At 39.2% G+C, this 17,246-nt stretch overlaps 1 protein-coding gene across 6 annotated transcripts in view; it reads right to left on the bottom strand.

Annotated features, from left to right (window-relative positions):
• Nucleotides 1-2,198: 2,198 nt before the first annotated feature.
• Nucleotides 2,199-17,246, bottom strand: part of LOC131103779 (glutamate receptor ionotropic, NMDA 2B-like) — a 143,455-nt gene continuing 128,407 nt past the window's right edge. For 5 of the 6 annotated variants that reach the window (XM_058050306.1, XM_058050310.1, XM_058050305.1 and 2 more), the window contains one exon: nt 2,199-11,613. In XM_058050306.1, coding sequence (XP_057906289.1) covers nt 9,364-11,613 — 2,250 coding nt within the window. In that variant the 3' untranslated portion in view covers nt 2,199-9,363. The remainder of the gene's footprint in view (nt 11,614-17,246) is intronic. The other variant, XR_009119680.1, reaches the window with a different exon arrangement.

The raw sequence follows: 17,246 nt of genomic DNA, 5'->3' as shown, positions 1-17,246 counted from the left end.
ACGAGACGGCGTGAAAAAACGCAGCCAGGTCGGAGCGCCGGTTGGAGGACTTCAGCTTTGATTTCCTCGCATCCTGTTTGCACAAGCGACCCGCTCGCCGCAAGTTGAAGACACGACAGGACGCCTGAGAGGAGCCTTCAGGGGCCTCCGCACGCTCCTCAAGGTCAGCTTCACGAGACGTCTTATTGTCGGCGACCTGAGATTAGGACCAAGCATGGCTTCATCTAGCGAGACGTCTTCCGTCCAAAAATGGCGGCAGACCTTCTCTATCGTGGAGTTTTCATGGAGGAGCAGCATGGCGGCACCCCCTGAGGGGGCCTTGGATGGCATCACACAAAGCTTTTGGAGAGAGCCGGCAGCAGTGTGAATGGAAGAAGGGATAGACCCGACCCACCCAGCCCACCCGGCCCACCATAGTCACCATATGGTCCTCGTTTCTCCTCCGCTCTCCTGCTGGTGGAGCAATACAACAAAACCATGAAGCAATTTCCTGACCTGAAATGTGGAATAAATGTAGAAATTGGATAGAAATGTGCTAAAAATCTATTCACCTACTGAGGATCGAACCAGCAGGCGTCAGGTCGGGAGGCGCTACGAGCAAGGGCACGCCACAGAAGAAGCCAAACGTTCCATGGAAGGGAAAAGTTACATGGATATTCACCAACAGGAAATCCTAAATTATGATTATTTTTTTTAAAGCAAAGTCCTAAATTGGAATAGAAAAATGGAGAACGATTGATGATGAAGTCGAGGATTGAACCAGCAACCACTCCTCCCTCCCTGAGCCATGTCACCCTGCAGAAGAAGCATTGTTATAATAATGGTAAATATAAAAGTATACGTATAAATAAATACATTTCTTGTTCAAATTTACACAGCAAATATAAAATGACAGTATATTATATTTTATATATACTGTATGTTCATATGTATATATAAAAAAACTGCATCTCAGGTTTGTGATATTGGTGAAAAATATGTAATATATAATATAATAATATATATAATAATATATAAATATTTAACAATATAATATTTATTGTAGGAAATTCTGTTGATTTTTTTAAATATATAAAAACATGTAAAAACCCTTTATTTTAAATAATTAGTACATTTTTCCTCATAATATTTAGACTTTATTCCCATACTTAAGTACAAATTTATTTTTTCATAATTATTAATTTTAATCCCATAATATTTCAACTCTATATGACACAAAATTATATAATTTGTTGTTGCAAAAATGTGCATTTTTTCCTCTTATTTTGTGATGTTTTTTTTTTTAACAATTTCTGCTGTTTTTATTTTCCAAATATTTCAGCTTAATGTCGCTAAATTATCTTCTAATATTATTTTATTACCATATTTTCACATTATTCCCATAGTATACATTTTCAACAACCAAATTTCTGATAAAAATACATTTTGGTTTTTTTTTTCTCATAATATTATGACAAGAATAACCAATAATTATCTGACAATTTTAATAATAATTTAATTTTATTTCATAATTATCAGATTTTTTTCCCGATCATGAAAACCGATATTAAAAAATGCTGCATAAATATGTCATGTTACACATATTGGTATCGACTGATATCGTTTTTTGGCAAAAAAAAAAAAAAGCCAATATCAGACTTAAAAATATTTTTAATTTAATATATAATTTTTTTTGCTAACAATTCTGCTTTTTTCCTGGTAATTACAACTTTTGTTTTTTTATTTTGACTTTTTTTCTTGTAAAGTCACTGCTTATTTTTCCATTTTAATTTCCGCGATATCACTTTCTAGCATTTCCAGACTACGCCGACGGCCCCGGGCCACACTTTGGACACCCCTGTAGTGGAAAAAGGCTGACAAAAAAGCGGAAAGACTCGGCACCGGTTGCATGAAACTTATAGCATTTTATTATTAATACTCAACACTTGATTTTGTTCATCATGTACAAAGAGAAAGAATAGTCTTATTCCATGAAGCACTTATAATGGTCGCTATTTATCCTTATAGAAGTACCTTAGTGATTCTGCAAACGTTGCCATGACGATGACTGTTCATTCGGTTACTGAGATGACTTGGATGGACTCCATAGAAAAAAAAAAAAAAAAAAAAGTCAATGTCTTCCCTCACGGCCGGTATTTACACAACTTGTACAAGAAATGTCTTTTTCGTCATTTGATGATGTAAACATTTTGGTATAGTTTGAAAAAAAAAAAAGAAAAATGGCCGCAAAAGAGGAAAAAGAGCGGCCCGAGAGCAAAGCGATAGTACTCCTATCTTACAATTGGTTGAGCCACAGTAAATTGAATCAGGTGGTGTTTTTAGGTGGAAAGTAGTGCCTTTGTAAACCCGACACTCCGCATGTGAAATACATTTAGTAAGCAACCCCCCGACCCCCCCACCCGAGTCGTGGTACTAAATTATAGGTAGAAACACCGCTGTACATACTGGAGGTCATACCGGCGATGACGTTATTAGGACGGTCGTGTATCACAGTTTAAGTCTTCCTGGCTGCATGTGATGAAACTCACTGGTAAAAAAAAAAAACAAAACAAAAAAAAATTTAATAAAAAAAATTAAAAAAAAAAAAACAGCAATCAATCACCTTGTCATGATGTTATTTGGTCCTGCATGTCAGCTGAAGTGATATTTACATCCTCCGGGTCTAGGATGTTCCAGTAACACCAACCTAACTTCAACCTTGTGTTGTTAAATAAATTAAAAAAAAACATGTAAAAAAAAAAAAAAACAAAAAAACAGCAATCTTGGTCCTGCATGTCAGCTGGGGTGATATTTACATCCTCCGGGTCTAGGATGTTCCAGTAACACCAACCTAACTTCAACCTTGTGTTGTTAAATAAATTAAAAAAAACTGTAAAAAAAAAAAAACTGTAAAAAAAAAAACAAACAAAAAAAAAAACAGCAAACTTGGTCCCGCATGTCAGCTGGGGTGATATTTACATCCTCTGGGTCCAGGATGTTCCAGTAACACCAACCTAACTTCAACCTTGTGTTGTTAAATAAAAAAAACTGTAAAAAAAACAAAAAAAACAAACAAAAAAAAAACCTGTAAAAAAAAAACAAAACCAAAAAAAAAACAGCAATCTTGGTCCCGCATGTCAGCTGGGGTGATATTTACATCCTCCGGGTCCAGGATGTTCCAGTAACACCAACCTAACTTCAACCTTGTGTTGTTAAATTTAAAAAAAACTGTAAAAAAAACACAAAACAAAAAAAAAAACACAAAAAAAACAAACAAAAAACCTAAAAAACCGCAATCTCGGTCCCGCATGTCAGCTGGGGTGATATTTACATCCTGCGGGTCCAGGATGTTCCAGTAACACCAACCTAACTTCAACCTTGTGTTGTTAAATAAAAAAAAAAAATTAAAAAATGTAAAAAAAATACCAAACAAACAAAAAAAAAAACAGCAATCTTGGTCCCGCATGTCAGCTGGGGTGATATTTACATCCTCCGGGTCCAGGATGTTCCAGTAACACCAACCTAACTTCAACCTTGTGTTGTTAAATTAAAAAAAAAAGAGTAAAAAAAAAAAAAAAACAGTAAAAAAAATAAAAATAAAAATAAAAAAACAGCAATCTTAGTCGCGCATGTCAGCTGGGGAGATATTTACATCCTCCGGGTCCAGGATGTTCCAGTAACACCAACCTAACTTCAACCTTGTGTTGTTAAATAAAAAATACTGTAAAAAAAAAAACTGTAAAAAAACAAAACAAAACAAAAAAAAACTGTAAAAAAAAACAACAAAAAACAAAAAAAAACAGCAATCTCGGTCCCGCATGTCAGCTGGGGTGATATTTACATCCTCCGGGTCCAGGATGTTCCAGTAACACTAACCTAACTTCAACCTTGTGTTGTTAAATTAAAAAAAACTAACAAAAAAAAACTGTAAAAAAACAAAACAAAACAAAAAAATACTGTAAAAAAAAACAACAAAAAACAAAAAAAACAGCAATCTTGGTCCTGCATGTCAGCTGGGGTGATATTTACATCCTGCGGGTCCAGGATGTTCCAGTAACACCAACCTAACTTCAACCTTGTGTTGTTAAATAAAAAAAACTGTAAAAAAAAAAAACTGTAAAAAAACAAAACAAAACAAAAACTGTAAAAAAAAAAACAACAAAAAACAAAAAAAACAGCAATCTTGGTCCCGCATGTCAGCTGGGGTGATATTTACATCCTCCGGGTCCAGGATGTTCCAGTAACACCAACCTAACTTCAACCTTGTGTTGTTAAAAAAAAAAAAAAGTGACACAGTGTTTTTGTCAACATGACGCGTCTAAACAAATGCGTTGTGGCATGCTAGTGTGCTAGTGTGCTAGTGTGCAGAGAAGCCAAGCCTGGACCAATTTGGCCTGCAGGGGAACAAAGACTTGTGACGAGGCTGCTTACTCACTGGACAACTGGCACTCGTTGGCTGCAGAGCTCAATGATACCGTGTGTGTGTATTTATGTGTGTATTTATGTGTGTATGGTCTTCATGCACCTTGACTTCCCCAAACAATAACTGTGATCTTTCCCGATCTTCCCATCTAAGGTAAACAACGTGGGGGACTGATGGGTTGGAACATCCTGCAAATAGAATATACAGTACTGTGCAAAAGGCCAACGCTTCATTGGTGGTTGGAATCATGTTTTTTTTACAGCAGTCCTTAAACGCATCAGTCAAATATGGAAGCCCGTTTGTGCTACTGTGATGCTAAGGCGTAATTATGACATATGAAAGTTAATTATGAGGTAAAAAGTCTAAATGAAGTGATGAAAGTATGACATTAAAAGTCCTAATTATAAGAGAAAAAGTCACTTTTCACTTATTTTATTTTAATGTATAGTTTTAATAATAGTTTTTTTTATTTTAACACTTAATTTTTCAATTTTTAATCTCATGATTTTTTACTTTTATTGAATATTTTGGACTTTTTTAATCTCATAATTATTACTTAGTATAAGGATATATTTTTCTTTCGGTGCTAAAAAGCTAAAATTAGGAGATAAAGTCAATTTTAATATAAAAAAGTCAAAATAATGAAACTAAAAGTTGAAATGATGAGATACACACGGTTTGTCATATTTTCGACTTTTATATCTCATAACTTCCACTTTTTATTTCATATTTTGGACTTTTTATCTCATAATTATGACTTAGCATAAGGATATATTTTTTCTTTCGGTGTTAAAAAGGCAAAATTAGGAGATAAGAAAGTCAATTTTAAGATAAAAAGTCAAAATAATGAAGCTAAAAGTTGAAATGATGAGATACAAACGGTACGTGTCGCCTTCTTCACACGGTTTGTCATATTTTCGACTTTTATATCTCATAACTTCTACCTTTTATTTCATATTTTGGACTTTTTATCTGATAATTATGACTTACCATTAAGGGTCATTTTTCATTGAGTGGCAGAAACGGGCTTCCGGAGTCAAACCTCCAAAGTTGAGCACCTGAAATACGGAAAAATGTGGAATTCAAGCAAAAAAATTTTGCAGAAAAAAAATCATACGTTCACACTTATCATATGGCAAAATCGGTGCCATTTGCGACCTCAGGAAATAAAATGCAACAAAATTAACTGTAAAATAATTTTTTAAAAAATATGCAAAGTGTCCTGCACGTTGATTCGACTGTATATTTAATACACACAATTTTTAAAATAATTTAAATAATCCGGAAAACTGGAAAAATATCCCCGATTCCTAAAATCAGACTTTGCCTTGACGAAATAGAAACATTTCTTACATAATCTAATTTTTTAGTATTGCTAAAAGTAGTACTTCTTCTGCACAGTACTGTAAGTACAACAAGGTAATGTAATGGTGTCTTCGTGTTTGAGTCCAGCCTCGGGACTAAAACGTAGAAAAAGGGCCGGGAAAGAGAAACCGTCAATGTTCAAGTTGACAACATGACCTTACATGAATATCACGACCTTGGGGGACGAGGAAAAGGGGGACCGTAGTTCCATTCCAGTCGAAAGTGGAAAAAAAAGCCCTGCTGCCTGCCTGCATTGACGTCAAGTGTTTTAGAAGACCCTGTTGACTGACACCCATCACATTTTAAACTGTAAACACAATTTGGGGGGGGTCAAAAATGTCCGACCGAGCACACCCATCAAGGTCAAAAGTGCTTATTTGGACAAAAAAAAAATGACCTTCTCAGGTGATACAGAAGATGCAGTACATGACCTAGTAAGAACTTTACCTCATATACAAATATTTCATTCATCATTCAAAAACGTCATAATCATATTTAACCCCCCCCAAGCATATTTAAACATGGAGGCTTCCAGGAAATAGTACCAACTTATACTGTAGTCGTCATTTTCACTTAGAAAACAAACAATGCCGACATGCATGAAATGAAATAAACGCCCGTGAGTGGCGGCGTTCGTATGCTAACCTGAGCTAAAAAAAATTAAAAAATAAAAATAAAAATAAAAATAAAATAAAATAAAATAAAATAAATAAAAATAAAATAAAATAAAATAAAATAAAATAAAATAAAATAAAATAAAATAAAATAAAATAAAATAAAATAAAATAAAATAAAATTAAATAAAATTAAATTAAATAGGAATAAATGCTTTACTGGTTTGTCAGGGGTTGCACCAATATGCATTTGAGCTTTACCTCTTAAAAAGATATTTCCCACATTATTATTATTATTATTATTATTATTGTGCTGAAACGCTCAGCTATGATTAACAGCGTGTGTGTATAGCGTCGGATTATGTGCATATCCACACACACACACACACACACACACACACACGTCTCTCTTTACCACAGTGATGTCTATCCCAATCCTATTCTACAAAGCGGGAACAGGATCGGCCGGGCGCGGGATGGCTCTTTATTCTGTGTGCAATCACCATTAAAGCCCAGCCAAAACAAGAAAAGCGGGCGAGAAAAAAAAAAACCCAAAAAAAACCAAAAACCCCAAAAAACACAACAATCCGGTACACGTTCAGCTGCCTAAAAACCAAAGCTCACGATATGCGAAATATCATACATGTAAATACGGTATGACATAAACGTGTAGATACTTGAATCCAGCTGGAAAAAAGCATGAAGAGAGAATCTAACACAACCCTAAAACTAAACGCTCGTTTTATTAATTCATATGAGCACACATCTAACGCCTACGGGCAAGGCAGCAACTCCGCCAAAACACACAAAAAAAAAAAATATATCATCCTTAACAGAATCATATATACCGATCGGTAATCTATTAAAAAAAAAAAAGTATCAATCACATCACTTCAGATGAGTAATATTTGAGTCTTATAATATGATATTCTGCACATTTTTATGGGTTTTATTTATGTCTTAAATCGCTGTAAAAGGTGTGTAAAGTTACATCCTGTCTGTCTGTCCGCTGTACAAAATGACAAGAGGTTTTTTTGGGTGTACTATTTACAAGTCAGCAACACCAACCGATAACAAAAGTCTTTCTTTTTGCGGGCTCCTCCCCCCGCGGTGAGGGGGAATGTTCGTGGGGGGCGGAGTTTAAGCGCCGCATCTGAAAATATGCACGTATAAAAAAAAAAAAAAAACAAATTCCAGAGCTTCCGGAGTCATGTTTGGATGGGAGGTGTTTTCGGTTTAAGGCTAACTCTATCAAGCTCACGTTATCGTTTATGAAGCGTTTATGAAATCGTTAAAATCGTGACTTGCATCCACACACACACACACACACACACGCACACCGATAACGAGGGTATAAGATAAACTTCCCCGGCATCTCCAATCGCTCCTACAGCCCTTGAACTTCTCACAGCGCCCCGCTAATTGGAGATCAAACCTTTTAAAAAAAAAAAAAAAATTATGTACACTTACATAATGAGTCGTTAGCAAGAAAGAAGAAGAAGAGGGGGGGGTGATGGTGATGTCATGATAAGGCATGTCTACTGAGCGCCTGAACCTACACCAGGTAAAGGTCCTGTGCAATAAAATGAGGCGTTGCCAGCTTTTTTTAAAAAAAAAAAATAAACAAAAAAATAAAATATCTACATCAAGTCAAAGCTGAGTCCTCAAATAGACATCCTCCTTGTGGGCGGGGCAACGATGTCGGCTTCACCGCCCCCCCCCCCCCCCCGAATCCAAACCGTGTTGTCATATGCAAAAACCAGTGAGAGACTTTAAATCGTGTCACCTGAATTTGAAAAGAAGCTAAGTAGAAGGCCGCCGTGCTGCGAAGTAGGCCACGCCCACAACTGCCGTACTGATCAGAAAATTGTTTTTTTTTTTTTTTTTTTTTTATTTTTAATTTTTACCAAGTTATAAAACTCCACCCAAGAAATTTTCTTTTACTTGCGCTTTCGGGGGCGCACAAACGCACCGAGCGGAGCTTCCACCGGAGACCCTTTTAAGGCACGTCCTTTTTCTCTCAGCCGGCGACTTGAAATGTCGCAAAAACCCCCCCCCCCCAAAAAAAACGTGCATTCAGTCGACCGTAGCCCGTTTTTTTTTTTTTTTTTTTTCGAAAAAGACGGAGAAGAAAAGAAACGAGTATGACGTCAAAATATTCTACAGAAGAAGAAAAAGAGTTCAGTCTTTCTGGCTTTGTAGGTTGAACAACCTTTCCTGTTGCCGACGAGGGCGGCGAAAAAAAAAAACGTAGGAAAAAAAAAAAACGGCGATATGGAATATCACACCTTGTAACACAGAGCGATAATAAAAACCTAAGCAGTTTTATCACAATCAGTAGTTATTCACAACGTTATTATTGGTAAATATTATTGTTTTTATACCCTGTTTTTTTTTCTAGAAGAATACCTTATATGTCAATCATGATTGTATTTCTCATAGCAAACAAGATCACATATCTTTTGGCGGACGGAAAACAGGGGGGGGGGGGGGGCAGTTCGGGATGCGGCGAGATGAAATCCAGCCCGGCGGTGAGTCGGGAAGGGGGGGCGGGATTCGGGTGGGAACAGAAGAAACAAGTCCTGCGTCAATGTCTTCGTTCTAAGGCGATCCAGATGGATCCGCTAACTCCGTTTGCTCCGATCGTTCAGTCGTTCCTCGACCGCCAAAATGAGCGATAACGGCCGAGTCAGCGGATGGGGGGGGGGGGGGGGGGGGACTTAAAAGTAGAGTAGCTTTGGCCGTTCCGTGAGAGACAAGGGGGTCACATCCCCACCTCAGCAAGGTGTCCTGATTTTTTTGTTTTTTAGCTTAACCAAGATTTGCTCGGAAAATAAAGGATCAGGATTCGAACTTGCGACGCCGTCTCCGGTTCTTGGCCTCAGTCATGGTTGCAGTGATTGGACTGGATTGGAGTCTTTAAAAACATCCCTGATCTCCTAACGCTAAACGCTATCCAACTCCGGAGTCGGTGTTCCCAGCTCACACGTCCGACTCGATACTGGATAGTTTCTCGTAGACATGGCCGTTGCTTCCGTTGAAGGGCCGAGGGGGGCCGACACCGAGCATGGAGCCGTGGTGGTTCAGACCGCCCAAGCTGAGCTCTTTCGGGAACCGCGGGGACACGTTGGACGTGGCGGACGTCGGCAGATACGACGTGGTGCTCATCTGACTCCTGAAGTCGCCTCGACTGTTTTTGGCAACCTGCTGCTGCTGTTGTTTTTTCAGGTAATATTGTTTGGCGCCGTGCATCAGACACTGGTCGTCATCGAACGTGGGTATAAAGGGGTTCTGGTTTACCCGGTCTGGGTAAAGGGATTTGGATAAAGAGAACGCCGCCCCGCCGCCGCCTTCCATTAAAGAGCGATCCCTGTCTCTTATGTCTCGCTCTCCGATGGAGCGCCGATGGAGGCCGTCGCCCCCTCGGAACAGGCCCCCAAAGCGGCCTTCGCCTCCATAAAACGAAGGGTCCCTGTCTCGTTCCCGTTCCCTCTCGGAACCCCCGTGGCGCTCAAATATGTGCGCAAAGGGGCTAGTGCCCTCCATGTAGCGCTCCTTCTCCTTCAAGCTAACACTTCTGGGGGGCGGCAGCATCCCGCCCATACCCGCACCGCTCATCCCTCCAACGCCGCCAATCCCTCCCATCAAGCTCCCCATGCCGCCCGATTCCTCCTTCTGGAGGTCCACGAACGCGTCGTACGAATGCTGCCGCCTGAGCGGCTTGCCAAATCCGCCCCCTTTCCTGCGCTGCTGGGCCTGAGACTGCGACTGGGGGACGGCTCCTCCTCCGCCGCCGCCGCCCCCGCCCCCGCCTTTACCTCCCCCAATCTGTTCCAAGAGGTGGTTGTTGTCCTCGCTGATGTCGTAGAGGTTCCCCGTCTTTTTACAGCTCTCGCAGCGCAAACAGCTCGCAGAGCTGGGACGGCTGCTCACGCCGCCCACCGAGGACCCACAGCTCATGCCGCCGTAGCCGCCTCCTCCGTGCACCGACATCTGCTTCACGCCGGCACCCGACCGACAGTTCCTGCACTCCCATTCTCCCCCTGCCAACCCGGATCCTCCGCCGCTCTTTGAATCTGACTTCTTGGGTTTGCTCTTCAGAAAGTCTTCCACTGGAACCAGCGAGGTGCAGGTCGGTACCCCTCCGTCTCGACTCCCGGGGCCCTCAGTCAGATCCACATGTTCCCACTGAGGGACACCCTCCTTGGGGCGGAACTGGTCCAAATAAAAGTCCCTCACGCTCTCCTTTTCTCTGAAGAGATAGTTTGGGTCATTGTTTCCCCCGCCGCCTCCTCGCTTACGGTCGGAGGGCAAAAGCGGCGGCGAGGCAGAGCGATGGTTGTGGTAGTGGTGGTGGCTGATGTGGTACGGTTTCCTCCGGTAGCCCAGCTCGATTTCATCCAGCTCCCGTCTGGACTTGGCAGAGGCCGGCCTCTTTTTTAGGCTATCGCGATACTGTTTGCGTTTCTTGGCGTTCCCTTCCAGGTTCCCGTAGGTGACCGTGTGTGTGGAGATATCCGAGACATCCGATCGTATATTCCCATCGTCGTCCCCTCTCCCGCCGCAGTAACCGTGACCGGGGATGTAGTTGGAACTGGACGCACCTCCCTTGAAAGAAAACTTCCCGTACAAGTCGGGCAGGCCGCCTTTAAAGCCCTGCCCCGAGGGCGGAGTCTGTCCGGACAGCAGGTCGAACTTGCTCATGTTCCTGTGGGTCAACGCCGAGCACGGCTGGGTGGTGAAAATGGGGGCCACGCCGCCTCCGAGGCTGTCGCAGTCAAACATGCCGCCCTCCAGAGAACTGGCGCTGCCCAAACTATGGGGCCGGTTGGCGGGCGGTCCACTGAGCCCAAGTGTGGAACCGTGATGGTGCAGGTAGTGGTCCTGGTACAGGTTACTGTCCTTCATGTGCATGTTGCCAAACGTCCTCTCCACCTCGCTGATGTAGTCGCTGAACATGTTATCTTCCGCTAAGTACGGCGGCTTGCAGTCCGAGTGGCCCGCCAGGCTGCGTCGGTGTTCCGAGATGTCGTAAACCGAAGATTCGCGTCGGATGAAGTCCAGGGCGCTGTGGGGGGAGCCGTTCACGCCGGACAGCGAGGCCATGTTCTTGGCGGTGCGCAACAGGCGCAAGATGTTGGAATGAGTGTTGTTCATGGTACCCGACGGCGAGTTCAACGCCGAACTGCTTTTCTCCTCAATCTGGACGCCGTGGATGCAGCTGTAGATGCCCTGTGCGGGGACAAGAGAAGCGCCGTTTCAGTTCAGCGTTCAAACGACGTGTCGGAAAACTCGGTCACCGATCCATTCGGCAATTATTAAATACTTCAGCGGGCTCCAAACGGAGAAAGGCCAAGCCAAGGAGACAATAACCACGTATACATGGACCCAAATATTCCAATTGCATTCGGTTTATTTGCTCAAACGGAAAGAATCGAACCTTAGCATACGCCTCATTCCGAAAGAAAAGTGCCAATCCGGATGAATATATAATCGGATTCACGGGGGTGGAATATTCCACCCGTTTCTGGTACTTTTACAATCAGTAACTGTTACATTTGTTCACTTCCTGCTTTCCTAATATCGTTTAAGGTTTTTATTTTTTTATTTTTGTCAAATCAGTTCCCAGTTCCACATGTCCAAAAGGAGTAGGACGAAGCAAAGCGTAGTCCTAGCTCCAGTAACTGTTACATTTGTTCACTTCCTGCTTTCCTAATATAGTTTAAAGGTTTTTTTTTTAAAAAAATTATTTTTGTCAAATCAGTTCCCAGTTCCACATGTCGAAAAGGAGTAGGAAGAAGCAAAACTTATTAAATGCTACCCCTCCATCTGGTACTTTTACAACCAGTAACTGTTACATTTGTTCACTTCCTGCTTTCCTAATATAGTTTAAGGTTTTTTTTTTATTTTTTTATTTTTTGTCAAATCAGTTCCCAGTTCCACATGTCCAAACGGAGTAGGAAGAAGCAAAGCTTATTAAATCCTACCCCTCCATCTGGTACTTTTACAATCAGTAACTGTTGCATTTGTTCACTTCCTGCTTTCCTAAGGTTTTTTTTATTTTTTTTATTTTTGTCAAATCAGTTCCCAGTTCCACATATCAAAAAGGAGTAGGAAGAAGCAAAGCTAATTAAATCCTACCCCACCATCTGGTACTTTTACAATCAGTAAATTTTTAAATAAATTAAGTTAATTAAATTTAAGTAAATAGTAAAATATTTTTATTTAATTATTTTTTAATTTAATTATTTTTTTATTTAATTTATTTAATTTTATTAATTTGTATTTATTTATTTTTATTTTTGTCACATACCGAAGTACGGGGCGATATGAGCATCCAATGACATAATGGGTACCATAGTAACTGTCAATATAGTGATATATATAGCACATTATGACTGGTATTTATATTTATTTATATATATATTTATATGCTAATTGGTTATTTTTAGCCTTAAGCATTATTTTAGCCGTTTTAAAATTAACTATATCAGCAAGTTGAAGTATTTGTGATTCTTGATGAAAACCAGAGATTGGAATATTCCTTTCCATGTATACCATTGTTTTGGGAAAGGTCATTTGTAAAGATTCCATTCGGAAAGAGAAAAAAAAACTCCTCATGTAAACGCGGCTCGTGTAGCGTTACCGTGACAACAAGATAAAGTGCTCCATTTGCATCGGGTGATGTACGATACAGTATTCCGATAAAAGTGAATGTATAGCGGAGCAAAGCAGCCATGACGGATGGGACGGTAAAGGCGCGGATCAATCGGGCGACAATGATTTGACTTAGTTTTTTTCGGACGGCCGTAAATAAAACGACGGATAACGGGATGCTCCGTCTTCTGGGAAAGATTAAAGATCGGCTGACCTTCCGTCGCAACTCAGCCGAGAGGTTAAAGGTCAGCTGGTTGTCGTATGCTCCATCTCCTCTGCTGCTGTTACGCTACACCGACCCCCCCCACCCCCGTTCCATCCACTTCTATGACTCATTGACTCTCCTCATTGCGCTCCTTTCGCTAGCTATCGGTTTCTGCTGGTTAATTAGCAATGTGGACAGGGGCTGCAATGCAGCAAAAAAAGGACTTCCATCCTCGTTCCCGTTTTAAGGATTCTCCCAATTTGCTGTCCTCAGCAACCCAGTATGTCGCTACCATCGTTTGCTGGTTCCATCACTTCTGCTTTGCTGAATTACTGCAACTTTCACGCTCTTATTATGATATGGTATTATGGTATTACAGTAAACCTCGGATATATCGGACTCGGATATATCGGAAATTCGCTCACAACGGACAGATAAAAAAGAACCGATTTTTCTGTAATGCATTTCCAATAAAAATTCATTGCATATATCTGATTTTTTATAACGGATTTCGCCTATTTCGGACAAAATCTCCAGTCCCGTTCCAATGCATTTCCATTAAATTTCCCTCGCATATATCGGATGGCCGCATCGTGGCGCTCCGATTCGCCGAATCGTGACAGGCCGCTATACGACGTCATTTGCAGCGTTGCCTGCGCGTCCAGGTACATTGGAAACATAGTCAAGGAAGTGCCTTTTTATAACGGATAAAATCCCATTTACGCATATACCGGATATAAATCCGATGTATGCGTAAAACGGACATTTTCCGGTATACGCATATAACGGATTTCGCTTATATCGGACAAAACCAGTGGGAACAATTGAATCCGATATATCCGAGGTTTACTGTATTATCAAACATGTGGGTTGTCCTGTGGTGTAATGACAATTCCCGTCAATTCCCGTCGATTCCCGGCGTCAGTGTGAAAAGTACAGTCACACTTTTAATGGCAGTTTGGTTGGAATATATAAATAATATGCAAATATTATCATTGACAGATTACAATTGAGTACATCCCATAATCAGTTCCCAGTTCCCAGTTCCACATGTCCAAAAGGAGTAGGAAGAAGCAAAGCTTATTAAATCCTACCCCTCCATCTGGTACTTTTACAATCAGTAACTGTTGCATTTGTTCACTTCCTGCTTTCCATAATACAGTTTAAGGTTTTTTTTTGTTGTTGTTTTTTTTAAAATAGTGTACCTCGTACCAAAGTACAAGGTGATAAAGTGTAAAGCACGGTACATTCCCCTGGCACCACCGCAGTATTATTATTATTATTTATTCAAAATTATTTGTGCAATTTACTGTTTACGCTGTACATTGTTGTTCATATTTGATGTCATCTATTTATTCACCACATTATTATTTATTTATTTATTATTTATTATTATAAATAATAATTAATTTAATTGATTTAAAATAATAATGTAAATAAATTATTTAATTTAATAATTATCCATAATTAATAAGTATTAATAATTATTAATAATTATTAATTATAAGTAATATAAGTAAATTTTTAATAGATCAATTTTTAAATAAAAATTAAATATAAATGTATTTAATATAAATAAATAAATAATAAATAACTTAATAATTATTAATAATTATTAATTAATTAAATAAATTATTTAATTTATTTAAATATTTTTTTAATAATAATTTATTATTATATGGGAGCCAGGTAACGACATTTGGTTGGCAATTTTACTGCTGTGTTATTGTGCAACGACAATAAAGAAAGTCTATCTAAGACGTGGGCCGGGGCGTCACATGATTAGTGCGATCACCCCCCCCCCCCCCACTCCCCGGTTATTGATTACAGGATGCCATGATAACCACCACCTCGTTAAAAACAAAATAACCTGTTGAAGCCCGACTGAAGGCTTCCATATGCAGGGGGTGGGGATGCTATGCTAGAACCGGCCCATTGCGAGCGCCCCCATAACACACCACACTCGGCCACGTCAAACATGGCCGCCGACTGTAAAGTCCATACTGTGCAAATCAAACGGTAGAATTCCCAGGCGTGATAATAAGCAGCAGCTGGTCGCTTTGCTGCCGTGCCGAGTTACAGTAGCCGCTTATTCGGGAGTCCCAACAACAACTGTGTCCTCGGAGGTTTTCTTCTAAAATCCATAAGTGATTACGGCGCTACAAAGAGGCAGGAAACCAACCAATAACTATCTGCTCCCGGTGTACAAGTGGCCGTGAAGGGCCTGCAAGCGGTAGAGATCATAACTTGGTCGGACTTGTGTAATACCACATGCAAATGAAGGCGACCACACAATGGGGAGCAAAAAAAAAAAAAAGAGCAATTATACCCTTAATATATTTATTGTTCATTAGGGACCTTTAAATCCATATTTGTAATTAATTTGCAGGTGGGAGCCGCAGGAGCGGGGTCGGCCGTGAGAAAGCGATTGAGTCCCGACCGAAAGAGGGAACGCTAACCAACCGTGACAGATGAGTCATTTTTAACGCTCCCGAGCTCAAATGTTAATTGCGGCAATAACAATAAAAATTTATCGGATTATGCTGTGAAATTAAAAAAAAGCAGAAGGAGAGAAAAACGGACAGCGAACGCAACGCTTCAACTCGTGGAAAAAGCAGCTAGCATTCCTACTCGGATTGTACGCAGGAGGGGAATCGGACGTGACCAAACAACTCCAAGACGCACAGTTTGAAATCCGTATTCCGATACTGTCTGTGCACCGTATGGGCAAAAGTATAAGGACAGCACTGAAAATTACATTTTTTTTAAAATCTCATATTTCTGTTTTCCTTCTTCCAAAATATGTTTGATGCATTCATGTCACTTTTTTAAATTCATCCAATGAGACATTTGTGGACTTTGTGGAAGGGACAGTAGAAAAGTCCCTTCCCCTAACTGGGGAAAAAAATAAATAAATTAAAAATAAAGAAAAATAAAGAAAGACATAAAAAAAAATTTATTAATAATAAATAATGAAAAATATGTTTGATGCATTCAGGTCAGTTTTTTAAATTCATCCAAAGAGACATTTGTGGACTTTGTGGAAGGGACAGTAGAAAAGTCCCTTCCCCTAACTGGGGAAAAAAATAAAATAAATTAAAAATAAAGAAAAATAAAGAAAGACATAAAAAAAAATAATTAATAATAAATAATGAAAAATATGTTTGATGCATTCAGGTCACTTTTTTAAATTCATCCAATGAGACATTTGTGGACTTTGTGGAAGGGACAGTAGAAAAGTCCCTTCCACTAATTGGAAAAATAAATTAATTAATAAAAATAAAGAAAGAAATTAATAAATAATGAAAAATATGTTTGATGCATTCAGGTCAGTTTTTTAAATTCATCCAAAGAGACATTTGTGGACTTTGTGGAAGGGACAGTAGAAAAGTCCCTTCCCCTAACTGGGAAAAAAATAAAATAAATAAAAAAATAAAGAAAAATAAAGAAAGACATAAAAAAAATAATTAATAATAAATAATGAAAAATATGTTTGATGCATTCAGGTCACTTTTTTAAATTCATCCAAATAGACATTTGTGGACTTTGTGGAAGGGACAGTAGAAAAGTCCCTTCCACTAATTGGAAAAATAAATTAATTAATAAAAATAAAGAAAGAAATTAATAAATAATGAAAAATATGTTTGATGCATTCAGGTCAGTTTTTTAAATTCATCCAAAGAGACATTTGTGGACTTTGTGGAAGGGACAGTAGAAAAGTCCCTTCCCCTAACTGGGGAAAAAAATAAAATAAATAAAAAAATAAAGAAAAATAAAGAAAGAAATTAATAAATAATGAAAAATATGTTTGATACATTCATTAAAATTAATAATAAATAATGAAAAATGCTACACCACAGTAGCAACAAATGCACAAATAAAATATAATAATCCATCCATTCATTTTCTATCTTGCTTGTCCTGAAAAAATACTAAATATTACAAATGATATGATTAATTATTCTTCTATTTTATTCTATTATTCTATTCTAAATGTGTGTTT

Source organism: Doryrhamphus excisus, chromosome 15, assembly GCF_030265055.1.
Source record: "Doryrhamphus excisus isolate RoL2022-K1 chromosome 15, RoL_Dexc_1.0, whole genome shotgun sequence".
Lineage (NCBI taxonomy): Eukaryota > Metazoa > Chordata > Actinopteri > Syngnathiformes > Syngnathidae > Doryrhamphus > Doryrhamphus excisus.
Note: the sequence above shows the minus strand (reverse complement) of the source record. Positions and strands in the feature narration are given on the sequence as shown.